This window comes from Dicentrarchus labrax, unplaced genomic scaffold, assembly GCF_905237075.1.
Source record: "Dicentrarchus labrax unplaced genomic scaffold, dlabrax2021, whole genome shotgun sequence".
Classification (NCBI taxonomy): domain Eukaryota; kingdom Metazoa; phylum Chordata; class Actinopteri; family Moronidae; genus Dicentrarchus; species Dicentrarchus labrax.
This window is the reverse complement of record NW_026136999.1, coordinates 307646-335479: the sequence shown is the minus strand read 5'-3', so window position 1 is coordinate 335479 and position 27834 is coordinate 307646. Positions and strand designations below refer to the sequence as shown.

At 43.6% G+C, this 27834-nt stretch overlaps 1 protein-coding gene across 2 annotated transcripts; it reads left to right on the top strand.

Annotated features, from left to right (window-relative positions):
- Window positions 1-112: 112 nt before the first annotated feature.
- On the top strand, window positions 113-27834 carry ehd4 (EH-domain containing 4). Of its 2 annotated transcripts, XM_051395834.1 has the most exons (10): window positions 113-229; window positions 356-685; window positions 5557-5733; window positions 8501-8598; window positions 17087-17253; window positions 17340-17473; window positions 18335-18358; window positions 18942-19053; window positions 21996-22160; window positions 23703-27834. In XM_051395834.1, the coding sequence occupies exons 2-10, from the start codon at window positions 456-458 to the stop codon at window positions 24258-24260; spliced, it is 1665 nt and encodes a 554-aa protein (XP_051251794.1). In that variant the 5' UTR covers window positions 113-229; window positions 356-455; the 3' UTR covers window positions 24261-27834. The 2 variants fall into 2 exon arrangements, with proteins under 2 accessions (XP_051251794.1, XP_051251795.1); XM_051395835.1 differs by lacking the exon at window positions 18335-18358 and having other exon boundaries at window positions 114-229.

Sequence of the window (27834 nt, the reverse complement as noted above, 5' to 3'; positions counted from 1 at the left end):
AACCCCATTTAGAATTTATTAAATTATAGCAGCTGAGCTTGAACTGTGTCTGTTTCTAATAATAAACAAATGAGTGTGTGTGTGTGTGTGTGTGTGTGTGTGTGTGTGTGTGTGTGTGTGTGTGTGAGATGCTGCGTCACAGGGGGAAGGGCGGTGCCCCCAGGTAGGCGCACCAGCAGCGGTCACATCTCCACAGAGGAGGCAGTGTGTGTTCAGCGGAGACTCCCAGGTGCCAAACGCGCGCGCACACACACACACACACACACACACACACACACACTCTCTCTCTCACTCTCTCACTCTCTCTCTCTCTCTCTCTCTCCCTCTCTCTCTCTCTCCTCCGCTCGGTCTGAAGGACGAACGGAGCCGAAAACAGCCGGGTCATTTGGAAATATCGAAACAGGGAAGTTGGATCCGTCGGTCAGCGGTGGAAGAGTCAGCCGGTCTTCATCAGCATGTTCAGCTGGGTGAAACAGGAGCAAGGTGGACGCAACAAGGAAGGAGAGATGTACCAGACGGTGACGGAGGGGCTGCAGACCCTCTACCACAAGAAGCTGCTGCCGCTGGAGGAGCACTACCTCTTCCATGACTTCCACTCCCCGGCCCTGGAGGCCGCCGACTTCCAGAGCAAGCCCATGGTGCTGCTGGTCGGCCAGTACTCCACCGGGAAAACCACCTTCATCAGGTACGACCCACCGCGCGTGGTCCCGTGTCTACCTGCCTGTAGAATCCTCCGTTATTGGTTGTAAAGTGGGCTGGAGGGGGTGGGGGGGCAGAGAGACAGAGAGACACAACACATGTGGAAAAAAACACCTTTATCAGGTGTTAGATCAGATTACGCCACCTGCACTTTCTTAATGCCAGACCTCATAAGGAAATCTTCCTATTTAAGGCTCTTTAGATTGTAGGTAAGGATCCAACAGTGATAGCTCGTAATATAAGATGTAAAATAAAAATGTGTTGTTTGATGGTAAATCCGGCTGAAATAAAACCCACCAGAGCCCATCTGTATGTTAATAACAGTGTCAGTTTGTGATTGGGTTGGAAGTGGTCGCTACGGCTCTCCTCGGTGCGTTCTAGTAGAAGGCGGCAATGGAAGCAACACAATAAAGTGATATATAATTAAAACACTAACAGTTTGGTGACTCAAGTTTATGCCGAAGTGAAGAATTTACTCTTAGTAACTAGACAATGTCTCGAGTCTGTCTTTATAGTATGCAAACCGTGGCCAAATAGCAAAAAAGTCTTAAATAGGATAGTTTGTCAATGGAGTTTGGCACGGGTTTTCCTCCAGGGTGCTGATGTTATTTAACCTCGGTGAGCTGATCAGTTTACACCACCTGCTCTTTCTTAAAACAACAAAAGTGACATGTATGAGCCGTCGTTGTAAATCCAACTCAGTGTGCACATTGAAGCTGGGACAGGAGTTACTGGGTTTCACTTCCCGGATCATTTGAGGGATTTGAACCAGCAACTCTTTGGTCACAGTCCTGCAGGTCTGATGTGGAAATCTAGTGACTCACTCCTATTTGATGTGGCAGCCAGTTTGTCCTCCTGTGTTTGTACAACCTGAATGCAGGAGTTGGCATCTTGTGCACCCGCTGAGGCTCATGGGTACTGTAGTTGTATTAAACATGGCAGATATGACCTCTGTATGAAAGCTTCATGAGAGTTTCTCTCTGTGGACTGTCGGTTCTGTGTAACTGATCTGCCATTGTTCCATCTGTCGGCAGTTGTGATATTTCCGGTGTTTTTTGTTGGTTTTGGGTCCGATCTGAAGACGAGGACTGATGCAGGACAGTGAGACGTCTGTGTTTCAGAATGGGGGGGTCATGTGCTCAGTAGTTTGGGGGTTGTTGTAAATGCTTCAGAATATCAGAAATGTGTCAGGTAGTGAATACCTGAGGGCAGAGAGTCCTTTATCACCTTTATCAGCTGTTAGATCCATCAATCTGCTCTTTGTTACTGCCAGACCTCATAAGGAAATCTTCCTATTTAAGGCTCTCTGGATTGTAGGGACGGATTCAGAAGAGGCAGCTAGCTTATTTAGTCACCAAAAGTGTCATAGAGTTTATAACATATATATAACTTCAGTCAAAGCAGTTCAACATCACTTTCTCTTCCATAAAAGTGGGATGTAGGACTCCTGAGCTCAGCTCTTTTAAATCCTGGAGGCTGGCACATTGTCACGAGTAACAGAGCTGATCAACCCCCCCGCCGCCGCCGTTTCCCCTCAGGGGCAAACACACACACACACACACACACTCACATGCGTTCATGACTGCACACCCTCCGACATTAGGAACAACAGAAACAGTAATAAAATGATGATGGTTGTGTCTCAGCAGCATCAGTCTACTACAGCGGACTGTTTACGTCTGTCCGTTAGTGATCGGCTCGATAGTTCCTCATTACCTAATCAGGCCTGTGACATCACATCCTGTTTTGGCCCTGAGGGTGATTGAGTTAGTCTGAAGGCCGCTCTGACCGAGGTCTCGCTGAGGAAGCTTCAGCTGATGAGCAGAAGATGAAACATGAATTGTACTGGCAGTGTGTGTGCTCTCCTCACTGTTATCATGTGCTTGCTGCTGGTGCTATCCATCATTTAACTGATTAATCAATAAAAACATTTATACAGAGTTCATCAATCAATAATCGGTTGATTGTTGTTGTCCAGTGTGAGTTTTGTACAACTGAATAGGTTACTCACCAAGCAAAAGGTTAATATAGTTAAATAATTAAACCTTGTATAGAAAATGTCCTGGCTCTGCTTTATAAGTTTACAAATTATAAATGGAATTAAATGTGCAGATTTTCCAATGGAGTCTGGCATGAATATCTTTGGGGTCTTGACATGTTTAACTTTAATGAACTGCTCCGGTTATTAACAAGCAAAGTGTGGCGGTTTGCTGCTTTTCTGTGTATTTTTATAAACTTTGAGGTTTGCAGCAGCAGAAGGTTGTAGCCAGACTTCATATGAAAATGCTCCTATTTAAAGCTCTCATGCTTTGCAGCAGAAGTGCACAAGAGGTTGAGCCTCATTTAAGATGTCCCACACATGAACTGAGCGGCTGACAGAAAGGGAATGGAGCAGGTTTGTGCTTTAGAAAGGCAGAAGTTTGGGATGTGTTATCAGCACAGCTCTTTAACTGTCTTTAACTAACTGGGCCTCCTGAAGCTGCAGATAACAGACCGCCACAACTGCACACAGTGTGTTTAGAGCTGCAGGTCTGCACTGTCAGAGCCCTCTCTCTCTCCGGCAGCACAGACGAGCTGTGACCTGCACAGACTCAGTCAGTCTGACTCACAGACACATTCAGTGTGTGCACAGCTCAGTCTGGTTACCTGCAGGGCGCTCGTTGCTCTGGTTTGAGCGTGAAGGAGTGGGATTGGTTAGGGTAAGAATGTCAGCCAATCAGAGGCAGAGTTATGACCTCACCATCCTGGGAAAAAATGTTCTTTGAGGTTTATTGATCAATTTACTGAAACTTCATCCTCGTTATCGTGCAGCACGCAGGTTTTGGTTGCCTAGTAACGACAGGCGCCACAGTACTGCAACCTCCCGAGCGGAGGGACGCGAACAACATCTGAACGACCCCAACGGCAGCGGGCGTTACAGACTCCATGTTTAAAAAGGTGTCCTTGAAGGCAGCATCAGACTGAACGATCGCATGTTCACAGTGATGGATTATTGATCGTATTGACACGTTTTATTGATCTCTGCGAGTCGAGCTTTTAAAGATGGAGGTGAAATCTACGGTGGCCTGGAAGGAGAGAAAACAAGTGGTCAGACTGACTGAGAGCTGAGATCATCACACCGCAGTTACAGTTCACTGAGCTTATCTCAGTGTGTGTGTGTGTGTGTGTGTGTGTGTGTGTGTGTGTGTGTGTGTGTGTGTGTGTGTGTGTGATACAAACAGTCATTGGTTTTGGCAGCAGAACTGACCTGCAATCAGTTTACGTCTAAAGTAATTGTTGCTGCTGCTGCTACAGTGTGTGAGTGTGTGAGTGTGTGTGTGTGTGAGTGTGTGAGTGTGTGTGTGTGTGTGTGTGTGTGTGTGTGTGTGTGTGTGTGTGTGTGTTCCACTACCGAGGGCCCACCCTGCCCTGAGGAATGCTATGAATCATGGGAACCGAAAAGAATGCTATGAATCATGGGAACAGGTTGCCAGTAAATTGCAGAGTCGACATATTTCCTTCTTCTTCTTCTTCTTCTTCCCTTCTTCTTCTTCTTCTCCTTCTTTGACGGAGGTGAAGTGAAACTCAACAAACAGCTCGAGGTCGCAGCGTGGCCTCTGATTGGTCCACACGTGAAGACAGTAACATGTGTTTATGTAGAGAGTCTGTAGCGTGACTGTTTGTGCTTTTACTTTTTACTCCTTTCTTTATTTTCGTTTATTTTGTTTATTTTGTAGCTAAATAAAGTTTGGACGGATTTATAGAAGGTGGCATCAATTAGCTTGAGAGATGACTCGTGTTATTATATATATTATTGTAAATTTTTTATATGCTAAATGTTAACGAAGTAACTAAGTAATTTATGGCTCTTTGGAGGGAGCTGGATCTTGAGGAGCCGTTCAAAAGACTGGCTCATTTTTATATTTACTTATTTATAAAAAGCTAGCCTTTTCCAAACTTTATCTTAGTTTGGAACCCTAGGACAGATCCTTCGGCTCTAGGTGATGGTCGTCTGCCTCGACCGGTGAGAGAGAGAGAGAGAGAGGGAGAGAGAGAGAGAGAGGGGAGAGGGAGAGAGAGTAGCAACAACTACACTAATAGTAGTGACTGATGATGATGAACATGAAGAAGATGATGACGACGACAAACGATGGGGGACAATGAGCAGTGACAATAGTAATAATAGTAACTGTAGTAACAATAATAATAATAATAATAATAATAATAATAATAATAATAATATCAGTGATATTGGAAATGGCAGTCAAGCGGGACCATGGCAGGAGGCTCCAGCAGTCAGAGATCCAGCAGTCGGAGATCCAGCAGTCGGAGATCCAGCAGTCGGAGATCCAGCAGTCGGAGATCCAGCAGTCAGAGATCCAGCAGTCGGAGATCCAGCAGTCAGAGATCCAGCAGTCGGAGATCCAGCAGTCGGAGATCCAGCAGTCGGAGATCCAGCAGTCAGAGATCCAGCAGCATCTGGAGGCTGCTGATTGTTCCCTGAACTCCAGCTGATAACAACAAGTGTTCATCCCGGTGACAATCCTCCAGGATCGGAGAGGCTCAGTGGAAACACGTCAGCTGATGATGTGTGACAGTAAACCGGATCAGAGCCGACGATAATAACGGACTCTCTGGACGTTGTTCTGTCCGTTCTGTCTTTGATGTCGGTGCCCGTCCGTCTGGCTGTGACAACAGGAAGTGCGAGGACAGAGAGCCACCGCAGCTCTTCCTTCCTGTCTCACTTTTCTTTAACGAGGGGTTTAGTGAGAGGTCACAGAGGTCGACGTTAAGATGAAAGAAAGAACGATGGGTAAAAAAAAGCCTCAAACTCTGCTGGAAACAAAACCTAAACTGAATCTGTGTCTCTGGTTCCAGGTACCTGTTGGAGCAGGATTTTCCGGGGATGCGGATCGGTCCAGAGCCGACCACCGACGGCTTCATCGCGGTGATGTACGGCGAGAATGAGGGCGTCGTCCCCGGCAACGCTCTGGTGGTCGACCCCAAGAAACCCTTCAGGAAGCTCAACGCGTTCGGGAACTCCTTCCTCAACAGGTAAACACACACACACACACACACACACACACACACACACACACACACACACACACACACACTCACACACACACTCTCTCCACAACCTGCTGGAATAATGTACCTGATGCTTTTCATCTCATTTTGGACATTTGTTCGTTTATAATCGTAAACTCTAGCAATCAAACATAAACTCAAACTTTACATTAACTTTATTTTTCCTTCCAAAAAAGTGTAATATTAAATAACCATACAGTAAGTCATGAGGTCAGGGGTCAACCCTTAAGGATAAAGGTTGGGAATCGGTGCTGTGGACTAAAACTGGGACTTAGTTGCTCTCAGAGGATTAAAATGAGATGAACTCTGCTGGATGTTTGCCTGCTGATCTCCAGGATCATTAATCACCTTCATCATCATCATTAAGCTTCGTCTTTCCTCAAGCAGCTCGTGAAATCAAATTACAGTGAATTAGATCAGACGTCAGCCCTCCATGAGCAGCTCCAGCTGTGATCCTGATGCTTCGGAGGCGGTGTAGAGGCTGCCGGTCTGGTTTTATTGATACAGAACACAGTGGAGACTTTAGATCAATACCCGGCTGTAGACTGATGTGACGTATAAGACCTGGACCCTGGAAGACCCGGACCCTTAACGCTGAACCCTTACAGAATAATCCCTCAACCTCAGTCGTGTTGTCTTAGTTTCTGCTGTTGTGATAAAAAGCTTCACGTTTCTAATCCAGAGGGGACTTAAAACACCGTAACACCTCCAGCACAAAGGGTCCAGTTAAAATATAATGTATGGTAATCCATCACCTGAACCCCGAGTGTTTCCTTCCTTTGTCTGTCCAACAGCGTGGGAGAAGCAGTGATTGTTAAGGTGGAACTGCTTTATTCAGTGTGTTTAAGGTGGAACTGCTTTATTCAGTGTGTTTAGTGGTTTTAATCAGCGGGTCTGTTTGTGTTGGAGAGGAGGAGACCTCTGTGGATCATTGGGCTCCCGGTAGAAACCTCCTGAACCATGAACACTGAAGGAATCCTAACCGGGAGAAGCTGACTGCAATGACGCCAATGGTGGTGAAGACAACAACTCCCATGATCCCACGCTGCTTCACCTCCTCATCACATGGTCGAGAAAAAAACAGTGAAAATAATTGTTAGTTGCAGTTTCTGATCCTGGCAGCTCTTTACACTGTCTGCTTTCCTCAAAACATTCACAACCTGGGAAATGACCTCTTCACTCCTGACTGACATGTAAACACACACACACACACACCCACACACCCACACCCACACACACACACACACACACACACACACACACACACAGAGTTGGCTGTCAGAGTTCGTGTTGAGGGTTTAAATTTAGCTAAAAACACTCCAAACGTATTTCCTCTTCCAGAAATATTTCTAAGAGCGGCAGCGAGGAAATGGACCCTCGAACTGTGTGTGTGTGTGTGTGTGTGTGTGTGTGTGTGTGTGTGTGTGTGTGTGTGTGTGTGTGTGTGTGTGTGTGTGTGTGTGTGTGTGTGTGTTGGGGTGTACCCACGGCATTCCTTTACCCAGGAATCCGATCTCATCCCGGTGTGATGGAGGAACCAAAATAAGTTATTGTTTCCAGGGGAAGTGTGTGTGCGTCACCACGTGTCGGGGTTGTTTCTTCCCGCCTCGAGCTGCTGCAGCCTGTCAGATAAAGTTAACTTTATATTTATGGCAGGTGACAGCGAGGTCTCACACACATCTCGATTCAGTGCTTTAAAGAAACAGTTGGATGGATGGATGTTGTTAGCTTAGCTTAGCATAAAGACTGGAAGCAGTCTCAGTCCAGAGTTTACTTTGTCATGAATTATATGTTATTATATATTATTAATGTTGTTAGATTCAGGGACTGATGGAGATAATGGTTGGTAGCAGCCCTACTTCAGATGAACCCACATTATTGACACACTCTGAGATCACACCCAGTTTATTACACAGCAGCGTCTCTGTGACGGCGAGCGTCGCCTCGGTTCAACGACCCGGATCCCAACGCGCCCAGACAGCAGAGCGAGCACAGCAACGGGAACACGATGTAATAACTGCAGCACTCAGCCTGTCCGAGGGGTCAAAGTTCACATTCAGGTTATTTATACGTTAAAATGATCAAAGTAGAAATAAATGATATATTGTATTAATGCAAAAAGAAAGTCACATTTAACGATTTCTTCTTCTGGAGCACTAAATAAAGGTAACCTCCAGGAGACGGACACACAGCCAATAACAGATGTTTCTGTGGTTTAATGTCAACAAACGATCAAAATGAGGCTGGAACAACGATGATGTCATGACGCCGACTTTGACGAGTCTGTGCACAAAACAACTTTTAAAAATACTTGTTTTCTGAATGGAGTTTGGTTGATCAGGGCTACGCTAACTCCGTTCACAGTAAAGTGAAACCAATAGCTGGAGTCAAGTAACAGACACATGTTTTTAGCTAACTGCTAACGTAGCTGCCGTTCAGTGCCGGTCTGGACCTTCCAGTCCAACAGAGTCCGCTAATGGATCCACTACAGCTGCTGGACTGGGGGACGTAGCACACAGCGCTGTTAGCTACAGCGACAGGTCCCTCTCTAACTGCCTGTCTGTTTATATATGAGCTAACAGGAAGCTAACAGTGGAAATGATGGACACCTGTCTCACTCTCTCCTGTTTGTGTGTGTGTGTGTGTGTGTGTGTGTGTGTGTGTGTGTGTGTGTGTGTGTGTGTGTGTGTGTGTGTGTGTGTGTGTGTGTGTGTGTGTGTGTGGGGTTCAGGTTTATCTGCTCTCAGATGCCCAATCAGGTTCTTCAGAGCATCAGCATCATCGACACTCCTGGTATCCTCTCTGGAGAGAAACAGCGAATCAGCAGAGGTAGGAGCTGTGTGTGTGTGTGTGTGTGTGTGTGTGTGTGTGTGTGTGTGTGTGTGTGTGTGTGTGTGTGTGTGTGTGTGTGTGTGTGTGTGTGTGTGTGTGTGTGTGTGTGTGTGGTTCCTTAAACCTCAACAGTTAATAGAGGTGCTGCTGACCACACTGACAACATCACTGCAGGGCAACACACACCTCTGTTTGTGGACACAACAAACACGCCCACGCCCACGCGCAGACACACACACACACACACACACACACACTGAGTTGATAGAAAAGTGGAAAATCATTATCAAACAGAAAATACTGTCAACATTATTTGAATATATGGCTGTGTTAGTCTGGTTTAAAGTGTTAGTCTGGTTTAAAGTGTTAGTCTGGTTTAAACTGTTAGTCTGGTTTAAACTGTTAGTCTGGTTTAAAGTGTTAGTCTGGTTTAAACTGTTAGTCTGGTTTAAAGTGTTAGTCTGGTTTAAAGTGTTAGTCTGGTTTAAAGTGTTCAGACTGTGTGACCAGAGCTCCACCACGTTGAGAATTTTCTGCTGGAATCGTCCCTTCATGAATAAATGACGTGTGAAGGTGTCTGATGGTGAACGAGTCCTCACAGCTTCAGGTTTCACCTGCAGGTTCAGGTGTTTGGCTCAGGTTGGTCCCAGGAGACGTGATGCTGTATGACTGAGTGGTAAATACAGTCTCATCAGCAGACTCATTACAGCTGAACATCGGCCAGAAAACTCCTCCTGCTGGCTTTAATATGAGGTGTAACTGCTGATTATTCACATGTTCCACTTCCTGTTGAAAGGGAAACTCCTTCAGCCTAACAATACCACTTCCTCTTCAGTGCCTTAACTCACTGTATTTACGTCTCTGGAAGAACGAGTTGAACAAAGGAAACGGGAGAGTAAATGAGTGGAGACTGGCGAGGCCTTAAAGCAGCTGATACACATAATTCCTAAAACAGCGACAATACTCACACACACGCTAACCGCAGCGATGAAAGTGCTGTCGGACGGGGAAATAAAAGCTGGGCTGCTGTAAGAAATTACAATAAAACATGCAACCTTTCATATATATTCAGACCGGGACGGTTCGTCAAACCTCGTCTTTTTACTTTTGAAACAAAATAAAAATCCGAGAACGGGTCCTAAAACTGCAATAAAGAATCTTCCTCTTTGCTTGAGAATAATTATATAAAGTCCCATACATTATTTTTACGAGGCAACCAATTAAATTCACTCTCGTCAACTAGTCTGAAAGTAAGAAAGCACTCGGAAAATAGTCAAAACTGATCACAGCGTCTGTGGGTCTCGGATGTTGTCGTCTTGTTTTGCCGAGGGTGGCTAACGTTAGCAGCGCTAGCACCAGCCGCCTGCCCCCCCCACATCCCACCATCTGCGCTGCCGGAGCTGCTCCCTCTACTGGCAGGTGTCTGTGTAGCATCTCTACAACAGCACATCCTTTTTATTTATTCTTCTCAGTAAAGAGCTGGAGTCAGGATGTGGTTAGCCTAGCTTAGCATAAAGACTGTAAACAGATGGGAACAGCTAGCCTGCCTCTGTCCAAAGTTCAGAAATACACAAAGCTCACTGATTAATGAGCTGGATCTGGATCTTTGTTCAGTCTAATCTATTAATCAATATAAAATATGTGTCAAAGCACTCATCATCCGTCTGCAGAGTCACTGAGTTCATTTACTGGATCAGGACCGATGGTGCCAAAGTGGACCAGTGAAACCACAAACCAGTACTGGACTGGACTCCAGAGTGGGTGGGACCAATGAGGACCAAGCCAGAGGCAGAAAGGAGGGATTATTGGCTGAAAGCCCGGGAGGACGAGCTGACTAAAGATTTAAGATTTAAGAATTTAAGTAAGGCTCAGATCCAACAGTGAGTCACTGATATAAAGAGAGAAGAAGTCAAATGAGAAGTGGACAGATATGAGACATAAAAAGGTTGGTATGTATAGAACCTCACTATATACAGTGATATTACGGCTGTTTGTGTCTCTGGAGTCTGGTGGAGAGTGATAGTGATATTACGGCTGTTTGTGGTTAAACTAAAGGTCTATCTCTGTAGGGATCCTTTCTATAATGCTGTCAGACACTGACAATAACAACCTGAGTCTGTCAGAGACAAACAAGAACAGTTACAGGTACATTTGTCTTCGAGGATTAACACACTATAGCAGCTATTTTCTCATCTAACTCTGTTAACTAAGGATTTATTTTAACCAAATCAGAGTTGGTGATTAATGGAAAGACTAACAGAGACGGTTTTGGTTAATTTTATCTTGTCATTATCTGCTAAATGACTGATTGTGTCAATGAAGTTTGGTGGGCTGTGGTCCCCTGGTTTTGAGATACTGGTGCTCTAGTGCGACATCTAATGCATAAATGTTAACAGGAGAGAAAGAAAGTCAGCAGAGAATAATATAAAATAGACAATAAGAGCATATTTACTGACTATGTCAACAAATAACAGACTCAGACTCCACCCTCTGATGATGGCCGACTGGCAGCGGATCAGTCTGTTTGTGACCACAGCCAACCGGGCAAACAGCAGCTCCACCCTGCAGACGATCTGTAATGTTTCCATCAAACACAGCTCAGAGTCTCTACTGCAAACACACGAAGGAACAACGCGGGTCCTCCTTTACAGTTCCATAAAAGTGTCATCTTCACACGTCCAGAAGCCGTTAAAGGTCTAAAACTCCTTTATTTCCATTTAATTAATCCTTTCTTTCAGATTATTACGGCAAAATCCACATTTCCTGAACCATTTTTGCCACTTCAGTTAAAGGTCCATTGTGTTGGAGTCAGCGGCAGCTAACAGCGTCTCCCTTTCCTCCTGTTTATACTAACAATTCACAAAACTGCCATTTCTTTATATTATTATATCAGAATCCAACCATTGTGTCTTCCTGTGAAACTTAATGTGACTCGTGCTTACGTCAGCATGAACTAACTGATTTCAACCAATAATATCACCCCGTGGTGGCGGGAGCCAAAACCGCCAATAAAACCAGCTCAGTTCTTTATTCCCTGCAGTCAAACTGTCCTCCGTCAGCATCAGATGCTGCATTCAGTCCCGGTCTGGACCTGCTGGGGGGACGTAGCACACAGCGCTATTAGCTACAGGGACTGGTCCCTCCCTCACTGCCTGTTCTTACAGGAAATACGTGAATAAGAGGAAGCTAACAGCTCTCTGCTTCTCTTTCTGTACATTCAGATTTGAAACCGGATTAACAAACACACAAAACAACAATGTAGGAACAATAATGTGGCTCAACGCCTCCCAGCGCCGCACTGAGCAACCCTGCTGAATGTCAGTGAACCAGCAGTCGCTGTGATCTCACTGCGGCTGCAGCGTCTGTCGGTGCTGACGTCAGCCGGCCTCTCCGTGCGTGTTGAGTCACAGTTGGCCTGTTGAACGTCTTCAGGAGGAATTCGGCCTCAGCTGAGCGGCTCTAAGCGCTTCCAGATGGAGGGAACGCCCCGCCGCCGCTTCCTGTGGCCCTCTGTCCCTCCCTCTAATCCTCCCTCCGTCCACCCGTCCAGCTAAGGCTTTAAACTGATGCTGTCATCCAGTGTGACTCAATATGAGAGCAACAGGGACACAGAGCAGCAGCAGGCACAGTATGGTTTCTATACGGTACCACAGGAAAAACCATAACCATAAACAGGAGCGCCTGCAGACGATGCTGAGGGCTGAAAAAGACTCAACAAACTAAAAACAAAAATTCTGCTAAAAACACACAGTGAAGTCTGAGACTGCAGGACTGTGTGGGTGCATACAGCTGTACATATATATATAAATATAAATATAAAGGGGGGCATGTACTGTGTGTATATATACATATATATATATATATATATATATATATATAGGCATATACATATATATATTAGTGCTGTCAGTTAAACGCGTTATTAATGCAAACCCATTTTAATGGCGTCAATTTTTTTCCCCGTGAGATTAACATTCTTTTTGGCCTAGCATACTTTGTAGTTTTTCCACATGCTGTTGCAACAACTAGTAACGTTAGAAAAACTACAACACCACACCGGATCTAGTTAGACCGGAAACAAAACAACAGGCACGCCGCACACACTTGTTTAAGAGTAGTAGACGTTAAGTTTTGAGTGGATGGCGAGAGCGAGACTATTCTGAATGGAAAGTTTACTTTTAAAAAGTTGCCAAATGGTTCCATTGACAAGACCAAAGTGATCTGTGTGTTTTGTGGTTGTGAAGTGAGCTATCATCGCAGCACGTCCAGTCTGAAATACCACTTGATGACATTGTGTGAGAGATTATTTGCTCCAAGTGAGAATGTGAAATTAAACACTACAGTATATGCCAATGTTGTTTTCAATAAAAACAACATTTGCTCAAAGCAAGCCGATCCACTTTTCCATGTTGATAAGAGCATTAAAATGAGAAAACATAATGGGACAAAAAGAAATCAAGGAACATTTAGAATAGATAAAAATGTGCGATTAATTGCGAGTTAACTATGACATTAATGTGATTAATCGCGATTAAATATCTTAATCGTTTGACAGCACTAATATATAATATATATATATATATATATATATGTGTGTTACAATGCTGCACAAGTTCTACAACTGATCAACTGATCATCAGTGAATTACACTGATTACAGTTAATGAGCGATATACTGTAATGCGTCACTGCAGCTGTTCTTTACTTTGTTGTTTGTTCCTGAGAAATGAAACTGAAAACGACCTTTAACTACAATCTTCTTCATGCGGAGCAGTTGAAGCAGCTCTACACATCTGTAACATCTGTAATCTGTTTGACTCTCAGGATTTAACAGCCTTCAGATCGGTTGCTGTCGATCGGTTTCAGATCTGCATTTATAATCTCTGCTGCAGTCGACGGTTCATCGGAGGAAACAGACTGCGAGACAAAACAGGAAGTGAGAGAAAAGACGGATGAAGAATTTCACAAGAACTGTTGTGTTTGTCCTGAAGGGGGCGCCAGAGGAAAGGTTCAACATCAGTAAACTTCTTCAACTCTCTGAGATTTACAGTTTCCTGATGGACCGATAGAGTAGTTACACTACAGAGGTCAGTTACAGTTTCTGATGGACCGATAGAGTAGTTACACTACGGAGGTCAGTTACAGTTTCTGATGGACCGATAGAGTAGTTACACTACGGAGGTCAGTTACAGTTTCTGATGGACCGATAGAGAGAACCCAGTTACAGTTGATGGACCGATAGAGTAGTTACACTACGGAGGTCAGTTACAGTTTCTGATGGACCGATAGAGTAGTTACACTACGGAGGTCAGTTACAGTTTCTGATGGACCGATAGAGTAGTTACACTACGGAGGTCAGTTACAGTTTCTGATGGACAGATTGACTACGGAGGCAGTTACAGTTTCTGATGACCGATAGACATACGGAGGCAGTTACAGTTCTGACTGATCTAGCAACCCTAACTGCTGTTAGCTCTGTTAGCCTTCCAGCTAAGCTAACTGACTCAGCCGCCGGACACCAGGAGCTAAATCCAGCAGGAAAACCACCTCAGTGCTGGAAGTCCTGTCAGTCTCAGAGATTGCATTTGTCTCGGGTCCGTCTGTGTTTACTGGAAGGTAGACTCATAGTGCTAGCTCGTAGCGCTAGCTTGTAGCAGTAACGCACACTATTGGCTGCAATCAATATCAGTAACAGGTCCCTCTCTATGGCCTAAACACGTAAATATGAGGAAGCAAACGGCGCTTGTCCTACGGTTTTATGTGGACTTTAACACTTGAATACTACGCGGGGTACAGATCAGTGAGAGCCATAATAACATGGTCATGGTCTGAATTCAAATGAAGCTGAGGCTGCTGGGAAAGCTTTGAGCATAGAGTTAGTTCAGGCAGGCTATATCACATGATCACAGCTAGTCATAGTGATGGATCAGCTGATTCCTCTAAGCTTCCTATTGGATACCATACACAGTCAGCTGACCGCTCAGCTGATTCCCTCAAGCATCCAATTGGCAAACATCATCATGGCGCCTTATTTAAGCTGCTTCAGCCTGCCTGCCTATCTCTGCTGCTGCTCTACAAGCCTTTCTACAACCCACCTCCACCCCAGCTCCTCCTTTTATGTTGTTTCTAATTAATCAGTCATTTTCTGATTGCCATTGATGCTGCTCTGTTCTGTACCCGGGGGGGGGACGGGGAGGTCCCAGAACAGAGCTATACCGCCTAATGTAACATTCTGCTTTGGGATAAAAGACATTTTGACAGAAGAGGTCCTGACTGAAATCTGGTGGTGAACGGACAAGTTACGGCAAACCTCGACACCGGCTCCACAGCATAAGGTGTTAAAGTCATTCTGAGCATGTTCCCTGATCTGTAACAGGATACTGTGACCTCTGACCTTTCTGCTGAGTACAGTCCACCATTACACTGAAACTCCTCCCGGCAGGCCGACTTCATACAATATGAGGAAGTGAATCTCAAGGACTATTATGCAACAACAATAAGCACCAACGGCAGGACGTTTCTGATTAGTCAGCTCACACACACACACACAGAGACACACAGAGACACACAGAGCACACACACACACACAGCAACCAGTCGACCTGAACACACACACACACACACACACACACACACACACACACACACAGAGACACACACACACACACACACACACAGAGACACACACAGCAACCAGTCGACCTGAACACACACACACACACACACACAGAGACACAAACACACACACACACACACACACACAGAGACACAAACACACACACACACACACACACAGACACACACACAGCAACCAGTCGACCTGAACACACACACACACACACACACACACACACACACACACACACACACACACACACACACACACACACAGACACACACACACACACACACACACACACACACACACACACACAGAGACACACACACACACACAGAGAGACACACACACACACACACACACTCTGCAGTATTAATCAATTGACTCTTTTTTCAGTCTGTTGGAGACTTTAATTGGACGTAATGTTGATTGAAGGTCTGTAGCAGCCATTGTAAAGGCCAATGTTTGCTGAAGGTGTTTCTCTCTCTGTGTGTGTGTGTGTGTGTGTGTGTGTGTGTGTGTGTGTGTGTGTGTGTGTAGTGTAAATTTTAAAGGTGACCTTAAAGAGCTGAAAAGCAAAAACAGCTGAGTGTGATGGAAATTCCTGTCAGGAAGTGGAGGTTCTTCTTGTGTTGGTGATCTGAATGATGAACAGTCTGGACCAACCGATCCTCCAGGAGACACGCTGCGTACCAGAGCTCTGCTTTTATCACAGCGTCGGTTCACCTAAACCACAGAATAACATCTCTTCCCTCTGCTGGTGTCGCTGCAGTCGGATAGTTTGGTTTTATTTGTAGTTTTGTGATTTTCTGCCTCCACCGCCACCTATTCCAACCCGTCAACACGTTCGATGGTGAAACCGCCCAACCTTAAAACCCCTGATTTTAGAATGGAGTTTGGTTTGACAGGCTAAACTAAACTTTACTGTTTACTGACAATGTGTTAGCCTAATTTAAAGTCATAAGGGCGCTTTATTTTGAAAATCTATCTGGACCTTGCATATTGATTACTACACTGAGAATGACGGCTGAGTTTGAACTTTTTGTGTGTGTGTGTGTGTGTATAGTTTTAATTTTAGACTTTTATGTTAATTTCCATGGTTACTCAGCGTGAACCATATTTTACTGTGACACTGACTCTTGTTATACAAAGAGAGGAGGACAATGACACAGTGAGGATACAGTGAAATAAAACAATACAAAAACAGTAGATTACAGATCTAAACAGGAAGTGAAACAGTGAACACTGTCTGACTTTATTGGGATTTTCCTGTTGGAGTTTGAAAGCTTTTGTCTCAGTTTAGTTTCTGGTGTCACAGTTATAAAGGAACCACACCCAGACTGCCACAGATCACTTTACACACACACACACACACACACACACACACACACATTTAAAGACACAGCAGTTCTCTGTTGATTCTTCAGTTCAATCTGAACTCTGACACACATTTCATTATTATTATCCCATCATTAGTGTACAGGATTATAATCGGTAATTACGAGGGCTACTAATGCTGGTGGACTGATCGATACGATGGATGATGGATAACGTTAACAGTTACTCACTGACTAACTGGTTTCATTCCTCTCCTGTCGCTGCCTTCATCCCCAGAGTCAGAGTCCTGGTCGCAGCCGCAGCCGGCCCCTGAAAGCTTCTCCAAGATGTCACTAATAGCTAAATGTTCTTTAGACCAAAGCAAAGTTATGTGTGTCGCCTCTCGTCCCGATTGTCAGTTGGGACAAATGAGTAGATGTAAAATGGAGAAAGAAATTCTCTATAAACTGAATTTATTGTTCGTACAGAAGTGGTGATGATGATGATGATGATGATGATGATGAGGGTCCTCCTGTGCGTCTGCCTGCAGGTTATGACTTTGCGGAGGTCCTGCGTTGGTTCGGCGAGCGGGTGGACCGGATCATTCTGCTGTTCGACGCTCACAAACTCGACATCTCGGACGAGTTCTCCGAGGCCATCAGAGCCTTCAAAGGACAGGACGACAAGATCCGCGTCGTCCTCAACAAAGCCGACCAGGTAGGATGAACGAAAGGTTCAGTGAACGGCTTCGTCACAGCTAGAAAAAGATGAAATGACTTCCTGTTCCTCACCTGTGCTCTCAGGTGGACACCCAGCAGCTGATGCGTGTGTACGGCGCCCTCATGTGGTCACTGGGGAAAGTGATCAACACTCCAGAGGTGGTGAGAGTTTATCTGGGATCCTTCTGGGCCAAACCCCTGCAGAACACCGAGAACAGGTCAGAGAACGGTTCACTCACTCACTCATTCACTCATTCATTCATTCATTCATTCATTCATTCATTCATATACTCACTGCTTCACTTACTCACTCACTCATTCAACCATTCATATACTCATTCATTCATTAATAAACTCACTGCTTCACTTACTCACTCATTTATTCATTCACTCATTCATATGCTCACTGATTCACATACTCACTCATTTATTCATTCATTCACTCATTCATGTACTCACTGATCCACTCACTCGCTCATTTATTCATTCATATAGCACAGTATAACATTGTATATTTATTAATTCAAACCCCTGCAGAACACAAAGAACTGTTCATTCACTCACTAATTAATGTATTCACTCATTAATTTACTCACTCATTCATTCATTTACTCATACATTCACTCATTCATTCATACAGCAAGACATTTACTAATTCCCTACAGAACACAGAGAACAGGTCAGAGAACTGTTCACTCACTCACTCACTCATTCATTCACTCACTCATTCACTTATGCATTCGTTCATACATAAAGCACGGTACAGCATTGTACATTTATTCAAACCCCTGCAGAACACAAAGAGCTGTTCATTCACTCACTCATTTATTCACTTATTAATTCATTCATTCACTCATACATTCACTCATTCATTCATATAGCGAGACATTTACTAATTCCCTGCAGAACTTAAAGAACAACACTGTTCTTGTTTTAATCATTTGTGTATGTATTGATTTAAAATAATACAATGCTGTTTATTAATTAATCCATTCACTCACTCACTCACTCATTTATTTATTCACATAGCTGCCCACGATACAGCCCTGATTAATTCATTCATTCATTTATTAATTCAGACCCCTGCAGAACTCCAAGAACAGGTCAGAGAACAATACTGTTCACTCAGTGTTTTAATCATTCATTCAGCCATTCACCTGTTCATTCATTCATGTATTCATTTAAAGAACAGGATACACTGCTGTTAATTAATTATTCAGCCATTCATTCATTTTTCAGGTGAGAATACAGTGGTGTTCATTCATTCATTTATTTTGTGATTTCATTGAACAGGAAACATTAATTCATTAATTCATTCATTTACTCATTTGGTAGGATAGTTTACATTACCATTCATTCAGCCATTCACTCACTCATTCATGTAGTCATTTATTTACTCACTCATTTTGCAGGCCAGGACACAATACCATTCATTCATTCATTCATTATTATTTTTAATCATTTAAACTACTTGTCCATTCACTTGTTCATTATTTTGTTCATCCATTCAGTGTTCTTCTTTTCATTTAGTCATACATTCACTCATTCCATAATCCATTCATCCATTCATTCATTCATTTGATTACTAATTTATAAATTGATTATTTCATGAATAAGTTTCTTCTTTCTAAAGCCAATCACTATCATTCTTGGATTCACTCATTCACTCATTCACTTCCTCCTCAGGCGTCTGTTTGAGGCGGAGTCTCAGGACCTCTTCAGGGACATCCAGAGTCTCCCGAGAAACGCGGCGCTCCGTAAACTCAACGACCTCATCAAGAGAGCGAGACTGGCCAAGGTGAGACAGGAAATGACACGTTCTGGTCCGAGTTAACCCGAGTTAACCCGGGTTAAACCTCCCGGTGTGAACAGTTTGGTTTGGTTCTGGCATTCTGGGAATATCCTGGAACGTTCGGTTGTGTATCCCAGGCAGAAAAAAGTCAGGAAATTTGACCGCTCTCTGGAGGATTCAATTTGTTGATGTGTTTAGCCTAGCTTAGCACAAAGACTAGAAGTCAAGGGAAACCGTTAGCATAGCTCCATCAGAAGAAGATAAATACTCTTTGAGTTTTATTTTGAAGGAATGAAAAGCAGCTTCTTCTTTCTGATAATTATAAAGCAGAAGTGAAACTAAAATTAAAGCTTCAGTGGAAATCGTATCCTGACTCACGCTCGGTTCCTCGCTGTGTCCAAACTGATCCTGGAGCTGTGTTAAGAGCTTCCTGTGAGGCTCCATCAATCAGTGTTTGTGTTCGGAGGTCAGCGTTCCTTCAGGAAAACTTTTCTTTCATGTTTCAGGAGCGACGGTTGTTTACAACTCTGCTTACATCACTTCCTCCACTTTTCTTAACCCCAATAACTAAAGCTAACAGCAGAGGTGAGATTATTGATTATTGATTATTGGACACGTTTCCAATAACATGAAAAACAAACAATCAAGTTTCTGTTTCTGCAAACTTATCCAACATTCCTGATAAAAGAAAACAAGGAACGGTAAATATGAAACTAAATGACTTCATTAGTTGGATGTTGTTTCTGGCACACACACACACACACACAGACACACACACACACACACACACACACACACACACACAACACACACACACACACACACACACACACACACACACAGACACACAGACACACACAGACACACACACACACACACAGACACACACAGACACACACACACACACACACACTCACACAGACACAGACACACACACACACACACACACACACACACTGACACACACACACACAGACACACACACACCTGTCTCATTTTAAAACCTTCTAAAACCCACCCCCTCGGCTTAACCATGTAGAGCGTTGATTCTATGTGACACATGCATATTTTATCTTGTGTGGGCAGTGCTTTTATTTATTTCTGTTATTTATTTTACTTATTTTATTTTATTTTATTTTATTGCTTTTATCTCTTATTGTGTATCTTCGATTGTGTTATTTATTTATTCTCTATATCTTTTGTGCAGCACTTGGAAACCTTGTGTTTGTTAAATTGTGCTATATAAATAAAGTGGATTGGATTGGATTGGACACACACACACACACACACACACACACACACACACAGACACACACACACACACACACTGCTGTTCTTATCGCCACTGAAGTGTTTCCCGATTCAACCAGACAAACAGGAATCTGGCAGCTTACACACACACACACACACACACACACACACACACACACACAAACACGTTAGATTACCCAGCATTCCCAGTGCTGCTGGATGACCCTGAGTGACCTTTCTTAACTCCTCACTTTAATCCTGGACCGTTGGAGGTAGGAACACTCTGATATGTGAACAGTTTCTCAGAGCTGTCGTTGGTTCCTCCTCGTTTATTTCCTGTTGTATTGACATTAAATTCAAAATGTCCGACTTCCTGTTGGGTTTAGGGTACGGCTCCAAGAGGCTTGTTTGTACATCTGGACGTGAAACACGCTGCCTGCTGATTTTCATAAGTGGCGGTGAAAAGCGACGCCGGGGCTGCTTAAGCCAAAGCGACCACCTATTTAATATTATATCAGATAAACACATCACACGCTCTCCCACCCAATCAGCTCGGACCTCGCAGTGTGACAGCAACGAGTGACGTGATAGCAACATAAATGTCTGAGGTAAAGCCCTGAAGGTGAGCAGCACTCTGCAGAATAACATCCTGTTGTTGTGTGGATCGAACACAGTGACCTTCAGACACAGAGCTGCACACAGGCAGACCCCAACCAGACGCACGTTCTCCTAGAACACGTCCTGATTACAGAACGTTGAATTAAGAACATCCAAAGAGAAGACGCTGTTTACCCCAGCTGCAGGTTAATATCGTGGGACATCAGTTGGAGGAGAGTGGGGGTCCTGTAATGGGACGTTCCTGCAGCGTCTGGAGGATGTCTCTTAGTAAACAGATGACCACCCGCTCATCTATCAGAATGTATTTTTGTTCTTCCTCCCTCTATCAGCTATTGATTAATGGCTGATGTACTCAGAAGTTCAATGACCTCACTCCCTCACTGTTATACCTCCTCCTCCCTTCCCTTCCTTCCTTCCTTCCTTCCTTCCTTCCTTCCACCTCCCATAATGCTGTGGGCTGGTATGAAGGATTGACGGCTTTCTGCCCTCCTACATTCCTTCCACCTCTACCTCCTCCTCCTCCTCCTCCTCCTCCTCCTCCCCCCCGCGTCGGTCAGTCTCCTGTTATTCTCTGTCGCTCACTCAGACTTCCAGTTATATTTTGATTGAAACGCTCTCTGGGACCTGTGTGTTATTTGAAGAAGACTGAAACCATGAACTCGTTAGGAAACTGTTTACTGAGCTAATAAATCCACTTCTCCATATGACTCAATACTATCAGACTTCAGCTTCTGGCCTTTAGAAAGAATACATGTTTAAAACACTATTTATATATCATCAATGTGCAAATCTTTGATTATTTAAGTAAGAATTCAGATCATTTGAGACAGATTTTGACAGATTTTGCTGTCCTCGTCTCCCCCGCAGTCAGAGTCCTGGTTGGAGCCGCCGTGAATCACCTTGTTACTGTCTTTCCTGTCCAGAAACTAGTCGAAGTAATCCCTCAGTTCCCCAGAGTTAGACATCCTGAGCAGCGGCTCTCGTTATTCAGAGACAGAACATTAAAAAAATCTAAATGTAAATGACAAAAGCAACCTTACAGGAAGCCAACACTGTCCTCTGTCTCCCCCCCCCCACAGGTGCACGCTTACATCATCAGCTACCTGAAGAAGGAAATGCCGTCACTGTTTGGGCGGGAGAAGAAGAAGGAGGAGCTGATCATGAGGCTGCCGGAGATCTACACCATCCTGCAGAGAGAGCACCACATCAGCCCCGGAGACTTCCCCAACGTCGCCAAGATGCAGGTACGGAAACAAACAGGAAGTGATGTCACAGCACCCCCCCCAAGCCCCGCCCCTGTTTGCTCTAATCACAGAGCCTCGGTCAACTTCCTCCTTTCCTGTACTTAGATAGGCTATATGCTGGGCTAACACTATCTAACTTAAGATGTGACTGTATGGGTCTCGTTTATCTTTTAACCATCTTCAAAATGTGGTTGTCTTTTCAACACAGATTAGCTTAGCATGTAGCATATCTAAGTACAGGGAAGGAGGAAGTTCATACAATATTTCTCCAACTATAACTGACTTTCAGGTATTAAGTATAAGGCACAGTTTGCTGCTAATACTAAAAATATTTGTGGTACTTTTACAGACATGTATTAAAACATAAATACAAATAGTCTGTTTGGAACAATGATGTGTGATGTCTTCTGCCTCATTAAAAACAAAAAGAAAAACAGATTTTCTGACTTAGATTTAAAGATCTGAAAACTTCTTCCAGCTCTGGATCAGACGTCACGTTTGTCCGTCTGAAAACGAGAACAAACTGTGATCTTAAGATGGCAGTAAACACATTTTTTACTCACTCACGCACTCACTCAGGGAACTGAACGCACACACAGTGCAGCTGGCCTGTAGAGATGCTACGCTGCAGGTGTGTGTTCGTTCCCCAGCTACACTTGTATTTATTGGGTTATTGGCGAGAGAGGATGTTTCACATTTTTCAGTTCCCTGCTGAGACGTGAACTCTCAGGACGCACTGACACGTGTTGTGTAGTATCTGGATCCTCCTGCTGTTGTTCTTGTTCAGAGGTCGGAGGTCAGCGGAGTGCAGCTGCAGAGAGCGGGGGTGGGGTGGGGGGTTCAGCTCTGCTCTGTGTCAGTTTAATGCCGCAGCCAGTCAGCTCTGTTCACCTGAAGGAGGAACAACCTGCAGGGTAGTTTTTGTTTCACGTTTCAGATCAGTTAGTGTTTGTTTCTGGTTTTTATCGCCATCTGTCAGTGGCCAACAGGAACTGCAACAGTCTCTCTCACAATCTGATTTTAATATATTAACCTCAGATTGTAAAACCTGATGAGTTTGTATGTAAACTATGATCACTGTTACTATCAGATTAGTCACTCTCAGTCAAATATTACAAAATGCTACTATCAGCTCACAATGAACTAAACTAAACTCGCTTTGAGGACGTTAACTAAAAGATGTAACACTACAGCACAGCTAGCTTTATAATATCCTAACTTTAGATGAGTACGTTAATATAAAAAATGATTAGTACTCGCTCACTTCCGATGTGTTGTGACTTTTGCTGTTCGCTGATACGTCTCTGCCACCGTACCTTAACCCCTAAGACCCAACCACCCCGTGTACCGGCACCAGTGTGTTCTAACAGATTCAGCCTGCAGAAACTCTGAATATTTTACCACAAGAAGCACAATAATAGATTTTTTTTAAACTAATGTCTCAGTGTTTGAACAATAATCTGTCAAACGAGAAATAGTTATTTGTCCGAATGCTGGAAATAACTAGACGTCTGATTTTAATGTTTGTGTCTCGTCCTGCAGGACATGTTGCAGCACTACGACTTCAGCAAGTTCCCGTCTCTGAAGATGAAGCTGATCGAGTCGGTGGATAAGATGTTGGCCTCAAAGATCGCCGTTCTGATGGCGATGATCCGGGAGGAGGAGTCGAAGGCGCCGCCGGCGATGGTGTCCGGCGGCGCCTTCGAGGGCTCCCAGGATGGGCCCTTCGGTCAGGGCTATGGCGAGGGCATCAGCGCCGGGGCCGACGCCGAGGACTGGATCGTCAGCCGCGAGAAGCACCGCTACGACGAGATCTTCTACATGCTGATGCCCGTCAACGGCAAGATCACCGGCGTCAACGCCAAGAAGGAGATGATGAACTCGCGGCTGCCCAACACCGTGCTGGGGAAGATCTGGAAGCTGGCCGACTGCGACCGGGACGGCATGCTGGACGACGAGGAGTTCGCCCTCGCCCAACATCTCATCAAGATCAAACTGGAGGGCTACGAGCTGCCCACCGAGCTGCCTGACCACCTGGTGCCCCCGTCCCACCGCAAAAACGCCACCGCAGACGCCCTGTACAACCACAGCGAGGACTAGAGCGCTAACGGGGAGCCGAGCTAGCCGCCAAAGACTGGGTCCAAATGTAAAAAAAATCAACATTTCTGCTGCTGACGTTCTGACTAACAGGAGAACCAATCAGCAAACTGACAGCTCCAGAAGGTCAAAGGTCAAAGTTTAGGATGTACACACCGAGGAGCTCACCACCGTTTTCCAACCATCTATCGCTAACACACGTTTAAATAACCGGCCAGCAGACAAACACGACAAAAGTGACTGAACGCTACAGGAAGTCAAAGTATATTACACTTTTATTCTGGTAAGATTTTATATATTGTACAATTCAGCTGCTTTCAAAGCACCAAAGAGGAAGAAATGATAATGTAGCTTCACATTTCACTAAGTCTGCTTTCATCTGGACACTTTTATTTTGAAAGAGGACAAATATCTTGATATTTAACCAACTTCCTGCCTTACTTTCCCTTCGTATTACGCCTCTGAACGTCTTTATACTGATTCACTGTAAATTTCTTTAGTTCAGTCTCCAAAATGAATCCGGACGTTTGGTGAAAGAATTTAAGAGTTTCACCATTTCCAAAAAGATAAAAGGTTTGATTCAATCTAATAATGTACCTTTTTTTAAATTAATTTTTGAATAATTTACTCTTTCAAAACGTCCACAATAATGTCAAACATACGTATATTTTATATTTGAACCAAAATCAATGTTTTTAAATTTAAATGTTTTAATGCATTTTCTTAAAGATTTTATTTACATTTCCATAAATATTGTTGCCAATTGGCTAATCTATGTTCAAAAGTCAACCACATTTTGAAGAAGGTAAAAGATAAATGAGACTATTATACTCTCACATTTTAAGTTATCTAATGTTAGCAAAACCCTCTCTAAAGCTAGCTATTAGCTAAATCAGTTTTATTTCGCTAATAGCTAGTGTTTAACTAACTTTAGCTCATTTAACATGTGACTGTATGTTTGTCTCCTTTATCTTTTAACCATCTTCAACATTTGGTTGTGTTTTTAACATAGATTAGCTTAGCACGTAGCATATCTAACTACAGGAAAGGAGGAAGTTGACCGCGGCTTGTTCAACTGTTATTGGAGCAGAGACCAAAAAGGGGCGGGGCTTAGGAAGGTTTGATTAATCAGAATTATCGTTTGATTTCTGTCGGTTAAAACAACTTTTACTAAAGAAAAAAATTATATAAAAAGGTAAAATAACCTGATTCAGATCAGAGAAACCGAAAAAGTCTCACATTCAATCCACGAGTCCACGTTTTAGAGCAGGAAGCCGTTTACTTACCGCCTTCTTCACGTGACACACGGGTGCAGAATGAGTCCCAGAACCAGGACGTTGGGGGTTACGGGGGTTGTCGGGGGTCAAAGGTCAGAGTCTGTCGTGTTTGAACAGCACACAGTCAGGAGGAGATGACAGTGGAAATGGCCGCTGCAGCTCGCTGTTAACTCGTCCTCCGGGACGGACGGCGTCCTGACTCGTGTTGCCGTCGACAGTTTGTGTCGGTTTCCTCACATTGTAAACAGCAGCCGAGAGGAGGAGAGCCGGTGACCTCTGACCCCTGCTGACTGCACAGTGTCCTCCTTATGGAAACAGCTTTATTTGTTTTATCTATGGAGCTTAAAAAAAAACCCAGTTACTTCCTACACGGTCCGAAGATTGTTAAAAACCGAGGCAGAAAAATACTCTGAGGCCAAAAGTATGTGGACACGTCAAATATTAGAAAAACATGTTTGTTAAACTGCCGCCACTCTTCTGGTTTCGGTATTTCCTGCTGATGTTGCTCCAGTTCAGACACCTGAGCATTAATGAGGACCAATACTGATGATTGGTGATCAGATGTGCTGGTGGTCCAGTTCATTAAGAGTTTCCCTCGTTGAAACAAGCCAGTAAACACAGACCAGGGGTGTCCACATACTTTTGGCCACATAGTCTGCCTGTAAATTTACACAGTAATAATCTTTAAAATGCGAATTACATCAGTATAAACTAACCCGAAACTATAAATATCCATATCAAAACTCTACAATACAACACCTGACTGTTCGCTAAGCCCCGCCACCATTAGCTCATGTTGCTACGCCTGCTTACGTTCTTGCACAAGACAGTTTAGAGTAATAACGGCGACAGCGTAAACTTAATAAACAGAGCTTTTAATCCATTCCTTACACTTCAGTGTTGTGTTTTTAAAATATGACAACTCTGCAAACTAGAATGTTTTTACGGTTGCTAAGCTGTTATTGGATAATTGCTGTAGCTGGACAGGTTTAGCAAAGCTGTACATTTTCCATTTTCTGTTAAAAAAAAGTAAAAGTAGCAGCGAATCTTGCTCTGAATGTGCCTTTAAGTACGACAGGAAGTTTATTTTGTGAGCCGCCTATTAGCTGCCAGATGCTATAAAGTCTCAAGGTGTATTTAGACTGAATTTGAAGCATATTTTCGCCTTGCGTTGTTCTCTTAAGGTCTCTTAATTTTTAGTGTTTTATAATCAAACAGCCAATGTTCAGACTGTACAGACATTAGCTGTAGCTAGCTAGCAACAAATGCTCCAGCCGTGTGTTTGAGGACGATGTTACGATGAGCACAAATTTGTCTTTTTGTTGACTTTATATGAACACGCGCTCTAAAATTTGCTCTGTGTTCAGTCTGAACACACCTTAAGACATTTAACGCAGATTTCAAAGCTACACTGTAATTCAATAAGTTTACTTAACTCAAAACAATTGTTTAAACGAAGTACAAAGAACAAATTACAAAACATTCTTAATTAAGTACTTTAAGTACGTATTCTGTTTTCTCAGTACAAATAAAAATGACTAAATTAAGTCAGTGTCATTTAAAATGACTAAATCTGCTTTAATAAGAATGTTTTTCTAACTTACAAAATTGAGTTGGTTTAACTTAAAAGGTTTGATAATCTGTTCCAACAGTTTTTTTGAGTTCAATGAGCTTATCTGTATCTTTCAGTGTACATTTGCACATTTCCCCGTCGGTGCCTCTTCATTTCAAAGCCTTTTGGGGTTAAAAAACTGTTTTTTTAGGTTGAGTTTGGTGAACACTTTCCCAGTCGTGCCTTTTGAGTTCAGTGTGTTTTGATGCCCTCTGTTTCTATGACAGGACTGTGATCGTCCTCGAGGATCCAGCAGCCGGGCGGCTTCTGTGCCTTTAACATGCAAAGAAAGACCAAAATCTAAGTTTATTCTAGTTTATTGCGTCTTTGTGCGTTTCATCTGTTAAGTCGTTAGTCCTCTTCGATTTAAGGTCCATAAAATACAGGATTTAAGTGAATAAATGTATCATTGATATGAGCTGTGTAATGAGCTGTGTGGTGGTTTCAGGGGCCTGAAGAGCGTGGGAAAGTTCAGTGTTTGATGTTTTCTGTGTGCAAAGATGCGTCTCTCAGTCAGACTGTACATTCAGTGAAATCATGTCTTCATTTATCTGAATGTATTTTTGATGTATTTTGTATTCTTGCTGTTTGAATGTGTTACTGGTCAACAGTCTGTTACTCATGTTTGACTGATGAACCCATGTTCACAGAAGTTGGAGAATAAAGTTTATTCAATACATATAATCAA

Excerpts from the sequence above, each read along its gene's own strand:
- ehd4 (XM_051395834.1), top strand. The coding sequence starts at position 456 with ATGTTCAGCTGGGTGAAACAGGAGCAAGGTGGACGCAACAAGGAAGGA. Across the intron at positions 686-5,556 it reads GGGAAAACCACCTTCATCAG|GTACCTGTTGGAGCAGGATT; the intron begins GTACGACCCACC and ends CTCTGGTTCCAG. Across the intron at positions 17,254-17,339 it reads TCCTCAACAAAGCCGACCAG|GTGGACACCCAGCAGCTGAT; the intron begins GTAGGATGAACG and ends CTGTGCTCTCAG.